The 15,675-nt window shown below is 34.4% G+C and overlaps 1 protein-coding gene across 2 annotated transcripts in view; it reads left to right on the top strand.

The window, feature by feature from the left end:
* Positions 1 to 15,675, top strand: part of TECRL (trans-2,3-enoyl-CoA reductase like) — a 142,281-nt gene that overhangs the window by 99,504 nt on the left and 27,102 nt on the right. For both annotated transcript variants that reach the window (XM_019962821.2, XM_070791515.1), the window contains exons 6-7: positions 1,798 to 1,903; positions 3,135 to 3,207. In XM_019962821.2, coding sequence (XP_019818380.2) covers positions 1,798 to 1,903; positions 3,135 to 3,207 — 179 coding nt within the window. The remainder of the gene's footprint in view (positions 1 to 1,797; positions 1,904 to 3,134; positions 3,208 to 15,675) is intronic.

The following is a 15,675-nucleotide window of genomic DNA, read 5'->3' as shown; positions in this document are numbered from 1 at the left end:
AACTATTAAGCCATTGCTATCTGCTATGATAATCTCTATGCCCTAATGGTATAATAAAAATTAAATAAGTGGACTAACTTAATCATAGCTTAAACTGAAATTTCTCATTCAGTGCTCTGCTTCATTGTTGGGCAAAAGATAATTTTTCTGCTTTCTTACAAAATGTAAAATTCTATTTCTCAGGTGTTTATACAAATACTTCTACATCTGAACCAGCTAGTTATGAGAGATACTGATTTTGTCAGTCCCTTGAACCCACAGACAACTTCCTACATCAGAACTTTTGCTTTTGTTTCTGTTACTGTCTAGAAAGCTTTGCCCCCAAATACATACACAGTACTCTCTCACTTCTTTCAGAATTTGCCTATTGTTCATAGATCTATACACCATGTAGAACATCTCTCTCATAACAGGTGCAGTTTTATTTTTATGAATTAATGAACAGTGATATATTAACTAATGATTTAGGTATGTTGCTTTTTGTTTATCTGTTTTTCCCAAAGTTACTCATTAGTACCTGAAATCATCAATTCATTGTGGTTTTATAAACATACAGTGTAGATTCAGTGTTCGATTTTACATGTTGTAGATGAAATGCTGATTTTTGTGCTTAACATTTATTGGTTTAATATATGATCTTTGATGAATATTGATTTTCTTGAATAGCAATCATAGTTGTTGAAATTTTACGTTTATTCATAATAAAATAGGTGTGTATTTTAATGGAAATATATTTTAAGTATAAACAAGGAAATATACATCTATAAACTGTATTTGACACTCACTTTTTATATATTAATTATACAAATGACAAGAAGAGGTGATGGGTTAGAAAAGCAACAAAAACAAATGACATAAAGAGACACAAAATATTGCAATATGTTAGGCAAGAAAACAAACTGGAAAAAAAAAAGCTGCATTGAATCCATAGGAAGTGAAATTCAAACTTTTTCAATCTGTGGTAATTGTTAAAGGACAACCAGGCAATGAAAAGCTATTTTGAATATTATAACATGTCAAATGCATTCTAAGTAGGTTGTAAATTTTCTGCTTCAAATTTAAGCCATTTTCATATGATCACATTTATAAGTACTTTATATATATATATATACACACACACACACACACATATACATATATATTCCTCAGAAAGATGTGAACATACTGTTTATGACTGGTATTATAAAATATCTTGAGCGTCATCAGAAGTAAATTTAAAGAAACTGTTGTAACAGTACTTTTAATATTAAATTTAAAAATTTTCTAGAATAAATAAAATAAAAATATGAAAACTAACATTTGTGTTTTAGTTATTAAAACCAGTATTTTCTTGATAAAGAGAAAGTTACACTATATAAATATAGATGAAGCTATTTACTAAACAAAAATAAACTCATAGATGTAGAAGACAAGCTTATAGTTACCAAAAGGGAAAGATGGGGAAAAGATGAATTGGGACACTGGGATTGATGTACACTACTAAATATAGCACAGATAATGAATAAAAACCTACTATATAGCACAGGGAACTCTATACTCAATATTCTGTAATAATCTATATGGGAATATAATTTTAAAAATAGTGGATATGTGTAACTGATTCACTTTGTTGAAAGGCAGAATCTAACAGCATTGTAAATTAACTATACTCTAATAAAATTAACTTTAAAAGATTTATCTTCAAAAATAGAAAGGAAAGTAATAGCAAACTAAAAAAAAAATGAAAATATCTTATCCATAAGGTGATCCAAATTTTTGGAAGGGAATTTAATGGGTTTGTGTTTTATTTCCTTCTAGCTTGGCCTGCTTCTGTCATTGTATACACTATATCCGATACCTTTTGGAAACCTTATTTGTTCACAAGGTTTCTTCAGGACATACATCTTTGAAAAATTTGCTAAAGGTGGGCACTGATATGTTTTGTAATTTTAATTGTTTTTGATAAATTTTATGTATAGGATCATCTGCATCATCATTTAATCATGCTTGTTTCTCTCAAGCTTAGATTTTTCTGTTCAGGTGTATCAGCATATCTTAAACTGCTGAAATGTCATTTTGTGAGTGATCTGGTTCATCAGAGCTGACCCCAACAAATAATATTACATAAAATATTTGCCATGACCTTATGTTACAAGGTACTTTTAGGCACCTTTAATTTTGAAAGTACTTAGCACTGAATTCAGACTAAGTACCACTTGAAGAGGAAGAATCTGAAACATAAGCCCTCTAATAAATATAAATTTGTATGACTAAAATGATGATGCTATATCCTCTATTTGTGGTTGTTGTCAGTGTAATGACAGGATCTTTGCTGTCCCCAAAAATGATGAATATAAATGCTATTAACAATCAAATGATTATCAAGAAAACAGAAAACATTGCGGAATATTGAGATGGAAATGTACATTAGGCAATATGGTATAACTCAATTTTCCAATTTAAATTTATTTTATTTTCCTATTTAAAATTTGGTTTCAAAATGAATTATATCTTTAAGAGCTTCCTGGGTTTTAGCAAATATTTACTTTCTAAAATTTTTGAAGAGGAAGCTGTTCTATTTTTGTCATTAAAATGAAGCAATAAACTCTTGAACTCTTAGAAACCTCAAAAAATCATTTAGACTAGCTTCTCTTTTGAAAGAAGGTATTAACATTCATTACATTAGTATTAGATCAACATCATAACCTAGTAAACCCAAACTAGTCCATTTCTCTTCATAATCAATCAAGAAACATTAGGTAACTCATGCTATTATTCATTTACTTTGGGGATATGACTATTGGTAAATCTTATCTAATAGATATTTATTATTTTTATTACTTCCCTCCTGACAGACAAAAGCTACTCTTGAAAAATCTTCCTAAAATACATTTTTACATTTCTCTATAGCCTAAATATTCATTTCTATTAACAAGGGTTGAGCAAAGAAATGCATTTTCTTAGTGATATCAGATAGGTGTTTTTAAGATGTTAGCTACTTGACTGGATGAAGAAGCATTCCAGTTATCAGGCTTAGAAAATTTATAACCTTTTTATACCAAAATACTGTGATGTGGAATACTAATGTTTGGGGTGGATTCAAATTATGTTATGTGTATATATATTCCTTAACTTTTATTTTGTTTTATTTGTAGAGTTGTGCCTTTTATTGGGGATTCACTTCTTGGATTGCCTACTACATTAATCATCCACGGTATACACCACCATGTATGTAGAATTTCTTCTTAACTATCACCATGCTAAATTGCCAACATCAAAACTCTGTTCTAAAGTACATAGAAATGATGCATGACATGGCACACATAAAGGAATAAGAAAATAATGAAAATATATCAATTTTAAATTGCTTTCACACATACTCCATTAAATTTTTACGTAGGATTAGAATATCAAATTTGACTGACATATTTTGATTTATTTTCTATCCATAGAAACTGTAGCAAAAATATAACTTGATTATAAATCTCAAAAATGACAGTAAAATGAAAAGGTAAAGATAAAAAAAAAATTCCACATAATCACATAATTATGTACAATAAACTCTCAGGAGTTTTTAAATAAATAATTGTTATTTTTAAAAAATATAATTCAAAAAGAAAAATAAGGCTTTTCTTTCCCCTTGTGACATATTGCTTCCTATAACTTTATTAAATGTTTATCCCTTGATGCAGATGAATCAATTTAGTGCAATGCACACTGTAACAAAACCTGAATCCTTATTTCCTATTCTTGGGAAAGACATACATGTCCTGATCAAAGAATTCCATTTTTTAAATCTTCAGTGGACCTTTCCTCATCTTTTCCTGCAGTCCAAAAGGCACTCACAGCAGAGCCTTTGTATTATATATTATTTATGTATTATAATACACATAGTATTATATATTATGTATTATAATACACATAGTATTATATGTGATGTTTCACACTTAATTGAGAGTTTTTTGTGGTCAATTTCTACCTTTTAAGTTTGAAAATAAATGAATAAAATTATGTATTCAAGCTTTATTTTAGATTTTATAAAATAAGATAACCTTAAAGATGTTAAATTAATATCCTTACTTGAAGTAGTGACACAGAGAATTACATTATTCAGAGTTTTTGTCAAAATTCAGGAAATCTACTTCAGCCATCAGAGCAAATGATTTCAGTGTTCAGAATTTTAAATCTCTGTAAAGAGATGGGAATACCAGACCAACTCATCTGCCTCCTGAGAATTCTGTACGCAGGTCAAGAAGCAACCATTAGAAATGGACATGTAACATTTGACTGGTTCAAAATTGAGAAAGGAGTATGTCAAGGCTGTATATTTTCACCCTGCTTATTTAACTTCCATGCAGTGTACATCATGCAAAATGCCAGGCTGGATGAAGCACAAACTGGAATCAAGATTGCCAGGATTTAAAATATCAATAACCTCAGATATGCAGATGACACCACCCTCATGGCAAAAAAGAAGTAAAAAGCCTCTTCATAAAAGTGAAAGAGGAAAGTGAAAAAGCTGGCATAAAACTCAACATTCAAAAAACTAAGATCATGGCACCCGGTCCCATTTCTTTAAGGCAAATACTTGGGGAAACAATGAAAACAGTGACAGACTTTATTTTCTTGGGTTCCAAAATCACTGTCATTGGTAATTGCAGCCATGAAATTAAAAGACTCTTGCTCCTTGGAAGAAAACCTATGAGAAACCCAGAGCATTTAAAAAGCAGAGATATTATTTTGGCGACAAAGGTCCATCTAGTCAAGGCTATGGTTTTCCCAGTAGTCATGTGTGGATGTGAGAGTCATACCATAAAGAAGGCTGAGTGCTGAAAAATTGATGCTTTTGAACTGTGGTGTTGAAGAAGACTCTTGAGAGTCCCTTGAACAGCAAGGAGATCAAACTAGTTAATCCTAGAGGAAAACAACCCTGAATATTCATTGGAAGGACTAATAATGAAGCTGAAGCTCCAACACTTTGACCACTTGATGCAAAGAGCTGACTCATCAGAAAAGATCCTGATGCTGGGAAAGGCTGAAGGCAGAAAGGGGATGACAGAGGATGAGATTGTTGGATGGCATCTCTGACTGAATGGACATGAGTTTGAGCAGGCTCCAGGAGATGGTGAAGGACAGGGAGGCCTGGTGGGCTGCAGCCCATGGGCTCACAAAGAACTGGATATGACTGAGAGACTGAACAACAAAATACTAACCAATGAACTATGAATATGAAAGGAAAAAAATTCCCTGATCTTGATCTCACAAAACTCTTATATTTTAAAATATTTTATCTGAAAATGTACTTTCCAACTTTAGAACATGAACAGAAAAAAAATAAAGATATTTTTGATTCATGATATTTAAGAAAAGGAGCCTCTGAAAATTGCTGCATTCATATATATGATGCAAAATAATAGAGGTTAACTGTGCTTAATATTTGGAGAAGGCAGTGGCACCCCACTCCAGTATTCTTGCCTGGAAAATCCCATGGATGGAGGAGCCTGGTAGGCTGCAGTTAGGCTGCGGTCTATGGAGTCGCTCAGAGTCGGAGACAACTGAGCGACTTCACTTTCATTTTTCACTTTCATGCATCGAAGAAGGAAATGGCAACCCACTCCAGTTTTCTTGCCTGGAGAATCCCAGGGACGGGGGAGCCTGGTGGGCTGGCCATCTCAGGGGTCGCACAGAGTTGGACACAACTGAAGCGACTTAGCTGCAGCAGCAGCAGTGCTTAATATGTGCAAAATACTTATGGAAAATGTATTATTTGGCAAGAACTGTAAAATCGGTATTTGTTTTGGAATTAGAAACAACATTTGAGGGTTATGTAGAATCAAGAGGAAAGGGAGTATATATGTATATATGTATATATATATGTGTGTATATATATATATATATATATATAATTATGGCTGATTCACATTGATGTATGGCATAAACCAACATAACATTGTAAACTATCCTCCAATTTAAAAGTACAAAAAAATTTAAATGAGAAAAAATATCATTATGTAACTGTTAATAATCCCCATTATATATCAGGAAACTAAGATGCTAAAAGCTTAATTTTACAATGCTTAAGACTTTACAATAAATATGATGTAAGTAGGATTCCAGTTCTGTGAAGATATATGGAGCATTACAATAACTATGCCAAGTGGAGAGTGAATATCATGTATAGGCACCACAGGCTTTGCATGGCTCTGATATGCATGCATTTCAGTTCTTATAGTTCAGTTAAATAATACCAGCCCCTAAATCCACACTTCAGGTTTCAGTTACCATACATGTGAATTGCAGTGACACAAAGTACAACCTTTGCAGCTAGCTCTCAGTCTACATATCACTCTATAACTAACAGATGCACATCATGGTCAGTAACATCTGACAGTGGTTGGTACTGCACATCCCTTATTCAGTTCACTCACAACCAGCAAATAACTGGAACAGAATCGGCACTTTGGCACAGAAAGTAGTAATCTGAGCAAAAGGCTAGTCAGCCCTTAGTAGGCCAAATCAATATATTCTGGATAGACATTTTCTGGGAAAAAAAATCACATCAACTTGATCTTTAATTTTTATCTAAGTAGGAGAAGCTTAAAGCAAAAATATATGACACTGAAAGATGAACTCGCCATGTTGGTAGGTGCCCAATATGCTACTAGAGAAGAGTGGAGAAATAACTCAAAAAACATTGATGAGACAGAGCCAAAGCGAACAGAACACCCAGTTATTGAGGTGACTGGTGATAAAAGTAAAGTCTGATGCTGTAAAGATCAATATTGCATAAGAACCTGGAATGTTAGGTCCATGAATCAAGGCAAATTGGAAGTGGTCAAACAGGAGATAGCAAGAGTGAACATCCACATCTTAGGAATCAGTGAACTAAAATGGACTAGAATGGGTGAATTTAACTCAGGTGACAATTCTATTTACTACTGTGGGCAAGAATCCCTTAGAAGAAATGGAGTAGCCCTTATAGTCAACAAAAGAGTCCTAAATCCAGTACTTGGGTATAATCTCAAAAAATGACAGAATGATCTCTGTTCAATTTCAAGGCAAACCATTCAAAATCCCAGTAATCCAAGTCTACGCCTCAACCACTAATGCTGAAAAAGCTGAAGTTAAACGGTTCTATGAGGACCAATGAGACTTTCTAGAATGAACACCAAAAAAAAGATGTCCCTTTCATCACAGGGGACTGGAACGCAAAAGCAGGAAGTCAAGAGATACCTGAAGTAACAGGCAAGTTTGGCAGGGCCAAGGCTAATAGTTTTGCCAACAGAACGTACTGTTCATAGCAAACACCCTTTTCCAACAGCAAGAGATGATTCTACACATGGACATCACCAGATGGTCAATAATGAAGTTAGACTCATTATATTCTTTGCAGCCAAAGATGGAGAAGCTCTATACAGACAGCAAAAAGAAGACAAGGGAACTGACTGTGGCTCAGATCATGAAATCCTTATTGCCAAATTCAGACTTAAATTGAAGAAAGTGGGAAAACCACTAGACTATTCAGGTATGACCTAAATCAAATCCCTTATGATAATACAGTGGAAGTGAGAAAAAGATTCAAGGGATTAGATCTGATATACAGAGTGCCTGAAGAGCTATGGACAGAGGTTCATGACATTGTATAGGAGGAAGGGATCAAGACCATCCCCAAGAAAAAGAAATGCAAAATGGTTGTTTGAGGAGCCTTACAAATAGCTGAGAAAAGAAAAGAAGTGAAAGGCAAAGGAGAAAAGGAAAGATATACCCATTTGAATGCAGGGTTCCAAAGAATAGTAAGGAGAGATAAGAAAGCCTTCCTCAGTGATAAATGCAAACAAATAGAGGAAAAAAAAAAAAAAAAAAACAGAATGGGAAAGACTAGAGATCTCTTCAAGAAAATTAGAGATACCAAAGGAACATTTCATGCAAAGATGGGCTCAGTAAAGGACAGAAATGGTATGGGCCTAAGAGAAGCAGAAGATATCAAGTAAAGGTGGCAAGAATACACAGAAGAATTATACAAAATATATCTTTATGACCCAGACAACCACGATGGTATGATCATGAACCTAGAGCCAGACATCATGGAGTCTGAAGTCAAGTGGGCCTTAGTAAAATCACTACGAATAAAGCTAGTGGAAGTGATGCAATTCCAGCTGAACTGTTTCAAATCCTATAAGATGATGCTGTGAAAGTGGTACACTTAATATGCCAGCAAATTTAGAAAACTCAGCCATGACCATAGGACTGGGAAAGTCAGTTTTCATTCTAATTCCAAAGAAAGGCAATGTCAAAGACTGTTCAAACTACCTTACAATTGCACTCATTCACATGCTAGCAAAGTAATACTAATTTTTTTCCAAGCCAGACTTCAACAGTACATGAACTGAGAACTTCCAGATGTTCAAGCTGGATCTAGAAAATGCAAAGGAACCAGAGATCAAATTGTCAACATCCATTGGATCATAGAAAAAGAAAGAGAGTTCCAGAAAAACATATACTTCTGCTTTATTGACTATGCTAAAGCATTTGACTGTGTGGATCACAGCGAACTATGGAAAATTCTTAAAGAGATGGGAATACCAGACAACCTGACCTGCTTCTTGAGAAATCTGTACGCAGGTCAAGAAGCAACAGTTAGAACTGGACATGGAACAATGGAATGGTTCCAAATTGGGAAAAGAATATGTCAAAGCTGTATATTGTCACCCTGCTTATTTAACTTATAGAGTACATCAAGAGAAATGCCAGGCTGGCTGAAGAACAAACTCACATCAAGACTGTCAGGATTTGAAATATCAGTAACCTCAGATATGGAGAGGACAGAACCTTATGGAAGAGAGTGAAGAAGAACTAAAGAGCTCTTTGTAAAAGTGAAAGAGGAAAGTTAAATAGCTGGTATAAAACTCAATATTCAAACAACTAAGATCATCGCATCTGGTCACATCATTCATGACAAACAGATGGGAAAAGAATGGAAGCAGTGACAGATTTTATTTTCTTGGGTTCCAAAATCACTGCAGATGGTGGTTACAGCCATGATATTAAAGAACGCTTGCACCTTGGAAGAAAAGCTATGAGGAACTTAAACAACATACTAAAAAGTGGAGACATTACTTTGCCAACAAGATCTGTCTAGTCAAAGATATGTTTTTTCCAGTAGTCATGTATGGATGTGAGGGTGGGACTATAAAGAAAGCTGAAGAATTGATGCTTTAGAACTGGTGTTGGTGAAGACTCTTGAGAGGTTCTTAGACTATAATGAGATCCAACCAGTCCATCCTAAAGGAAATCAGTCCTGAATATTCTTTGGAAGGACTGATGCTGAAGCTGAAACTCCAATCCTTTGGCCACCTGATATGAAGAGCTGACTCATTGGAAAAGACCCTGATGCTGGGAAAGATTGATAGAAGGAGAAGGGGATGACAGAGGATGAGATGGTAGGATGGCATCACTGACTAGATGGACATGAGTTTGAGCAAGCACTGGGAGTTGATGATGGACAGGAAAGCCTGGGGTGCTACATTCCATGAAGTCAGTGTCAGACATGACTGAGCGTCTGAACTGAACTGAGAAAAAGCTTAAATTTTTTAAATTGATCACTTCTTAGTGTGCACTGATAGCTCTAACAGAATACCACAGATTGGCTTAATCCAGAGGGATTATTTCTCACAAATATTCAGCCTGGAAAGTCCAAGATCAAGGTGTTGGCAGGTGGGTTTCTCTAGTGGGGACTCTCTTTCTGACTTGTTGATGCCTCCCTTATCACTGACTGCTCCCATGGTGAAGAGCAAAAGCAAGCTTTCTGGCATTTCTCAAAGATACTAGTCCCATCACAAGGGCCCTATTCTCATGATCTCATCTAAACATAATTCCCCAAAGTTCCATCTCTAAATACAATTTTATTAAAACTTATGGTTTCAACCTCTAACTATTAGGGGACACCACTAAACCTATAGCAATAGTGGGATCCCTACAATAATTAGCTCATGTCCATGGAATTCTCCAGGCCAGAATACTGGAGTGGGTAGCCTTTCCCTTCTCCAGGGGATCTTCCAACTCAGGGATCAAACTCAGGTCTCCCGCATTGCAGGCGGATTCTTTACCAGCTGAGTCACAAGGGTAGCCCAAGAATACTGGAATGGGTAGCCTATCCCTTCGCCAGCAGATCTCCTCACACAGCAAATGAACTGGGGTCTCCTGCATTGCAGGAGGATTCTTTACCAACTGAAATATCAGGGAATCTCTAAATACCATTATATTGAAATTTATGGCTTCAACATCTAACTATTAGGGGGCACCACTAAGTCTGTAACAATATTGGTGTGGGCCTAAGATAATTAGCCTACATTGAAGCCTAAAACTAAGAAGGAAATTGCACCCCACTCCACTACTCCTGCCTGGAAAATCCCATGGACGGAGGAGCCTGGTAGACTGTGGTCCGTGGGGTCGCTATGAGTTGGACACGACTGAGCGACTTCACTTTCACTTTTCACTTTGATGCATTGGAGAAGGAAATGACAACTCACTCCAGTGTTCTTGCCTGGAGAATCCCAGGGACAGGGGAGCCTGGTGGACTGCCGTCTATGGGGTCACACAGAGTCAGACGCAACTGAAGTGACTTAGTGGAGTGGAAGCCTAATAATGGGATCCAGCAGATCTAACTTTGTCAAATGATTATGACATTTGTTACATTTAATTTTTTCCTCAGAATTTCACTTTTCTGCTTTAATCTACAAAAAGATCTACCCTGCATTCATTATCTCAGCCAATGATTTTTAAAGAGTGATTCTTTCCCTTTTTTTAAAATTTATTTTAATTGGAGGTTAATTACTTTACAATATTGTATTGGTTTTGCCATACATCAACATGAATCCATCAGCAGATGAGTGGATAAGAAAGCTGTGGTACATATACACAATGGATTATTTCCCTTTTATAATGCTTACTTAGAACTTAAGGTTAAACTTTTTGATTTTATATTGACAATGAAATTAATGAAAAAGTTGTTCAGTCCTATCTGACTCTGCAATCCCATGAACTATACAATCAATGGAATTTTCCAGGCCAGATAATTGGAGTGGTTAGCCTTCTCCTTCTCGATCTTCCCAACCCAGGGATCTAATCCAAGTCTCCTGCATTGCAGACAGATTCTCTTCCAACTGAGCCACAGGGAAAATTCAATGCTGTTTCTCCAAAGTAGGACTACTCTACACTATCTTTTTTTTTTTTTTTTTAATTTATTATTTATTGGAGTATAGTGATTTGCAACATTGTGTTAGTTTCTGCTACAAAGCAAATCGAATCAGTTATACATATATCCACTTCTTTTCAGATTCTATTCCTATAAATGTCATTACAGTATATTGAATAGAATTTCCTGTGCTATACAGGAGGTTCTTATTATCTCTTTTATATATGCTGCTGTTGCTCAGTCGCTTCAGTTGTGTTAGGCTCTGTGTGACCCTATGGATTGTGGTGCTCCAGGATCCTCTATCCATGGAACTCTCCAGGCAAGAATACTAGAGAGGGTTGCCATGCCCTCCTCCAGGGTATCTTCCCAAACCCAGGGATCAAACCTGGGTTTCCTTCATTGCAGGCAGATTCTTTACCCTTGAGCCACTAGGGAAGCCCCTATTTTATATATGAAATGAAGTGAAAGTCACTCCTAGGGACCCCATGGACTGTAGCCTGCCAGGCTCCTCTCCATGGGATTCTCCAGGCAAGGTTCTGGAGTGAGTAGCCGTTCCCTTCTCCAGATCTTCCTAACCTATGGGTCAAATCCAGGTCTTCCGCATTGAAGGTGGATTCTTTACTATCTAAACCACCAGGGAAGCCCAAGAATATTGGAGTGGATAGCCTATCCTTTCTACAGTGGATCTTCCTGACCCAGGAATTAAATTTGTGTTCTCTGTACTACAGGAAGATTCTTTATTAGCTTAGTTGTGTATATATTAATATCAGTCTCCCAATTTGTCCCTCTCCCACTTTGCCCTTTTGTAAACATAATTATGTTTTCTACTCTGTGACTCTATTTCTGCTTTGTAAATAGGCTTATATGTGGAATCTGAAAACAAAAAAAGGTGGTACTAACTACATTATCTTTGAATGAGATGAACTAAATCTGAAAACATAGACAAACACAAAAACTTTTTAAACAATAATTTTAAAACTAGATACTTAAAAATCCATTCCTAAATCAGCATTTAATCTAAAAGCAAAAATACTAACATTATAGAAAGATTATGACAAAAAGAGTAAAGATACATATAAAAACTTTTTCAGCCAAGTATTTAGAATCTTATTAAATAATCATATTTAATGAAAATAAGCATACTAATTAAACAAGTTAAAAGTTATTTTAGATTAAAAAACTGTAATCAAACTGCATGCTCTATTAAGTTCAGATACTTAAGAGTTGCAGAAGATTTCAGCCAATTTTTGTATTATTTCCATTGTAAATTTTCTTTAACACCTGAATGCATACAATATAATGTAATCTTTCGTTTAACCTCACAATTATAAAAATGAAAGAAACAATGATTGTATTTTTATGTGTGACTAATTTTTTCATCATATTTTTCTGTGCTTTCACTTTATATATGTTCTTTTGACATTGCTATGCTATGCTATTGGAGAAGGAAATGGCAACCCACTCCAGTGTTCTTGCCTGGAGAATCCCAGGGACGGGGGAGCCTGGTGGGCTGCCGTCTATGGGGTCGCAAAGAGTCGCTTCAGTCATGTCCGACTCAGTCCACCTCTGTGCGACCCCATAGATGGCAGCCCACCAGGCTTCCCTGTCCCTGGGATTCTCCAGGCAAGAACACTGGAGTGGGTTGCCATTTCCTTCTCCAATGCATGAAAGAGAAAAGTGAAAGTGAAGTCATTCAGTCGTGTCCGACTTTTAGTGACCCCATGGACTGCAGCCTACCAGGCTCCTCTGTCCATGGATTTTCCAGGCAAGAGTATTGGAGTGGGGTGCCATTGCCTTCTCCGTCTTTTGACATTAGACTGGCCAAAAAGTTCATTTATTTTTTCCCATAAGATATCTGTAGTCTGCTTAATTGTCTTTAACTTCATTCAAAACAATTCTGTTAGATTTTATTATGACAGCTGTCATTACAGTGTGTAGTTTTTTAAAAAAAATTACGTATAGAAATTGGTGAATTTTTATGTAGCCTTTTAATATTGAAGATGGAACATAAAATGCAAAATTTTTGGCACCTTTTGTGTTATCATTTCAAGAAAGGTAAAAATATAACTGAAACACAAAAATTTATTTACACCATGTATATAGAAGGTACTGTGACTGATCAAATGTGTCAAAGGTGGTTTGCAAAGTTTTGTACTGAAGATTTCTTACTGGACGATGCACCATGGTTGGGTAGACCAGTTGCAGTTGATAGTCATCAAATTGAGACACTAACTGAAAAAATCAATGGGAGATAGCTGATACATTCAATTTATTCAAATAAAGTGCCGAAAATCATTTGCACCAACTTGGTTAATGTTAATCGTTTTGGTGTTTGTATTCTATATAAGTTAAGGGGAAAAAAATCTCTTGACTACATTTCCACATGTGATTCTTTATTTAAACATATTGAGAAACATTCCATTTTTTAAAACAAATTGTGACAAGCAATGAAATCTGGATACTCTGCAATCATGTAGTACAGAAGTGACTATGTGGCAAGTGAAAGGAACCACCACCAACCACACCAAAGATCAGTCTTCATCCAAAGGATGTGATGCCGTGTATATGGTGGGATTGAAAGGTTCTATTATGAACTCCTTCTGAAAAATCAAATGATTAATTCTAAAAAGTATTCCTCCCAATTAGACCAATTGAAAGCAGCACTTGACGAAAAGTGTCTGGAATTAGTCAGTAGAAAATGTGTAATTTTCCATCAGGATAACATAAGACTGCGTGTTTCTTTGATGACTAGGCGAAAACTGTTAAAACTTTACATCTGCAGTATTCACCAGACGTTGCAACTCTGGGTGTCCATTTATTTTGATCTTTACAGAATTCTCTTAAGGGAAAAAATTCTATTCCCTGTAAGGCTGTAAAAGGCACCTGTGATAGTTCTTTGCTCAAGAAAACAAAAAGGTTTGAGAAGATGGGATTATGAAGTTTCTTGAAAAATAGCAGAAGGTAATGAAACAAAATGGTGAATACAATGTTCAATAAAGTTCTTGGTGAAAATGAAAAACGTGTCTTTTATTTTTAACTTAAAAATGTGAAGGAACTTTTTGACCAACTCAATACATACTCAAGTGTTTAATTCAGGATATTTTTTTATTTACTACATACATGATTATTAAAATTTTCTGTTATTTTTATGTTTTTATAATTTAAATAATTGTTCCTTGTCCATTGTATCAATTATTTTTTTCACTTCTTTCTGCATTCTCTATACAAATAGTTCCACATTTTTATAGCCTTATTATCAATAGATTTGACTGCATAAAATAAATAGCATCTACACATTTACACACATTAACAAATGAAAAGCAATCTGTTGGTATGTATTTCCAACACATATACCATTAGGAAGATCATTTTACATCCTTGAATAATACTTGAAATAAATAAGAAAAATATATTATAATAATTGAACTGCCCAGTGGCAAGAACATTCTATTAACTACTAACCAGAATGCATATGTACAGGAAGCTTAATATATAAAAATGTTTAGTCTCAAAAGCACTAAAGAAAAAATGACCTACATTTTGTCGATCTATATGTGAAATATTATACAAATTATAAAAACATTATAGACAATTTTAATGGTATCTAATGTTTTTTCTAGAAAGCTTGTTTCAAATTATCTTATCTACAACTTATTTGGGGAAATAAATATAAAATACTTTAAAATTACACTCTTTGGTCCAATACCTTTTTATCATGTCATTATTTATTCTCACTAAAAATTAAAACAAAACAAAACAATAAAAACAAAGCATATCTTCACAGTCTTGATGCATGATGGTTCTGAACCCCTCTCTTCCATGTGTTAACATCTATTCACTTTTTAGATAAAAGTTCAGTTATGTATTCAAAGTCCTCCCTGATCTTCCTGATTACAACAAATCCCTCCTTTTAGCTCTTAAATTAAATATTGCATAGATCCTCCTATGTAATATTTAGAATATATTTAATATAATTACATTAATAAATATATAATATTCACATTAAATTTTATGAACTATATTATACAATATGATGCAATTTCTATCATACCTTTGACAATGAATGTTTATAATATCAGAAAATACTTTAAATATATTCTTATGTTAAAAAATCCAGGATTCAAAATGAGTAATTACACTAATGTGTAATTTGTAGATGTGTTTACAAAAATAAACACAATTTATTGGGTTGCCTAAAAAGTAGTTTCCAATTTTTCCATAAGATGTTACAGGAAAACATGAATGGATTTTTTTGGCCAGCCCAATAAATAAAACTAGAAGAAATGCAACTATTAATATAGATAATGAGCTTATTAGAAAACTTCATTTTCATTATTTTCTATATTCAAACTTCTCTACTATAAACAAGGTGAATTTAGAACTCTGCTTCAAATTCCATTTTGTCCATTACTCTTCAAGATTTGACAAATTATGTAAAGAATATATATATGTATATATATTTTACCAAATGATGAGAAAAATAGCACTTGCTCCATGTATTT

Source organism: Bos indicus, chromosome 6 (genome assembly GCF_029378745.1).
Source record: "Bos indicus isolate NIAB-ARS_2022 breed Sahiwal x Tharparkar chromosome 6, NIAB-ARS_B.indTharparkar_mat_pri_1.0, whole genome shotgun sequence".
In the NCBI taxonomy this organism is placed as follows: Eukaryota; Metazoa; Chordata; class Mammalia; order Artiodactyla; family Bovidae; genus Bos; species Bos indicus.
The sequence above is the reverse complement of the archived record's forward strand: the minus strand, read 5'-3'. Positions and strand labels throughout refer to the sequence as shown.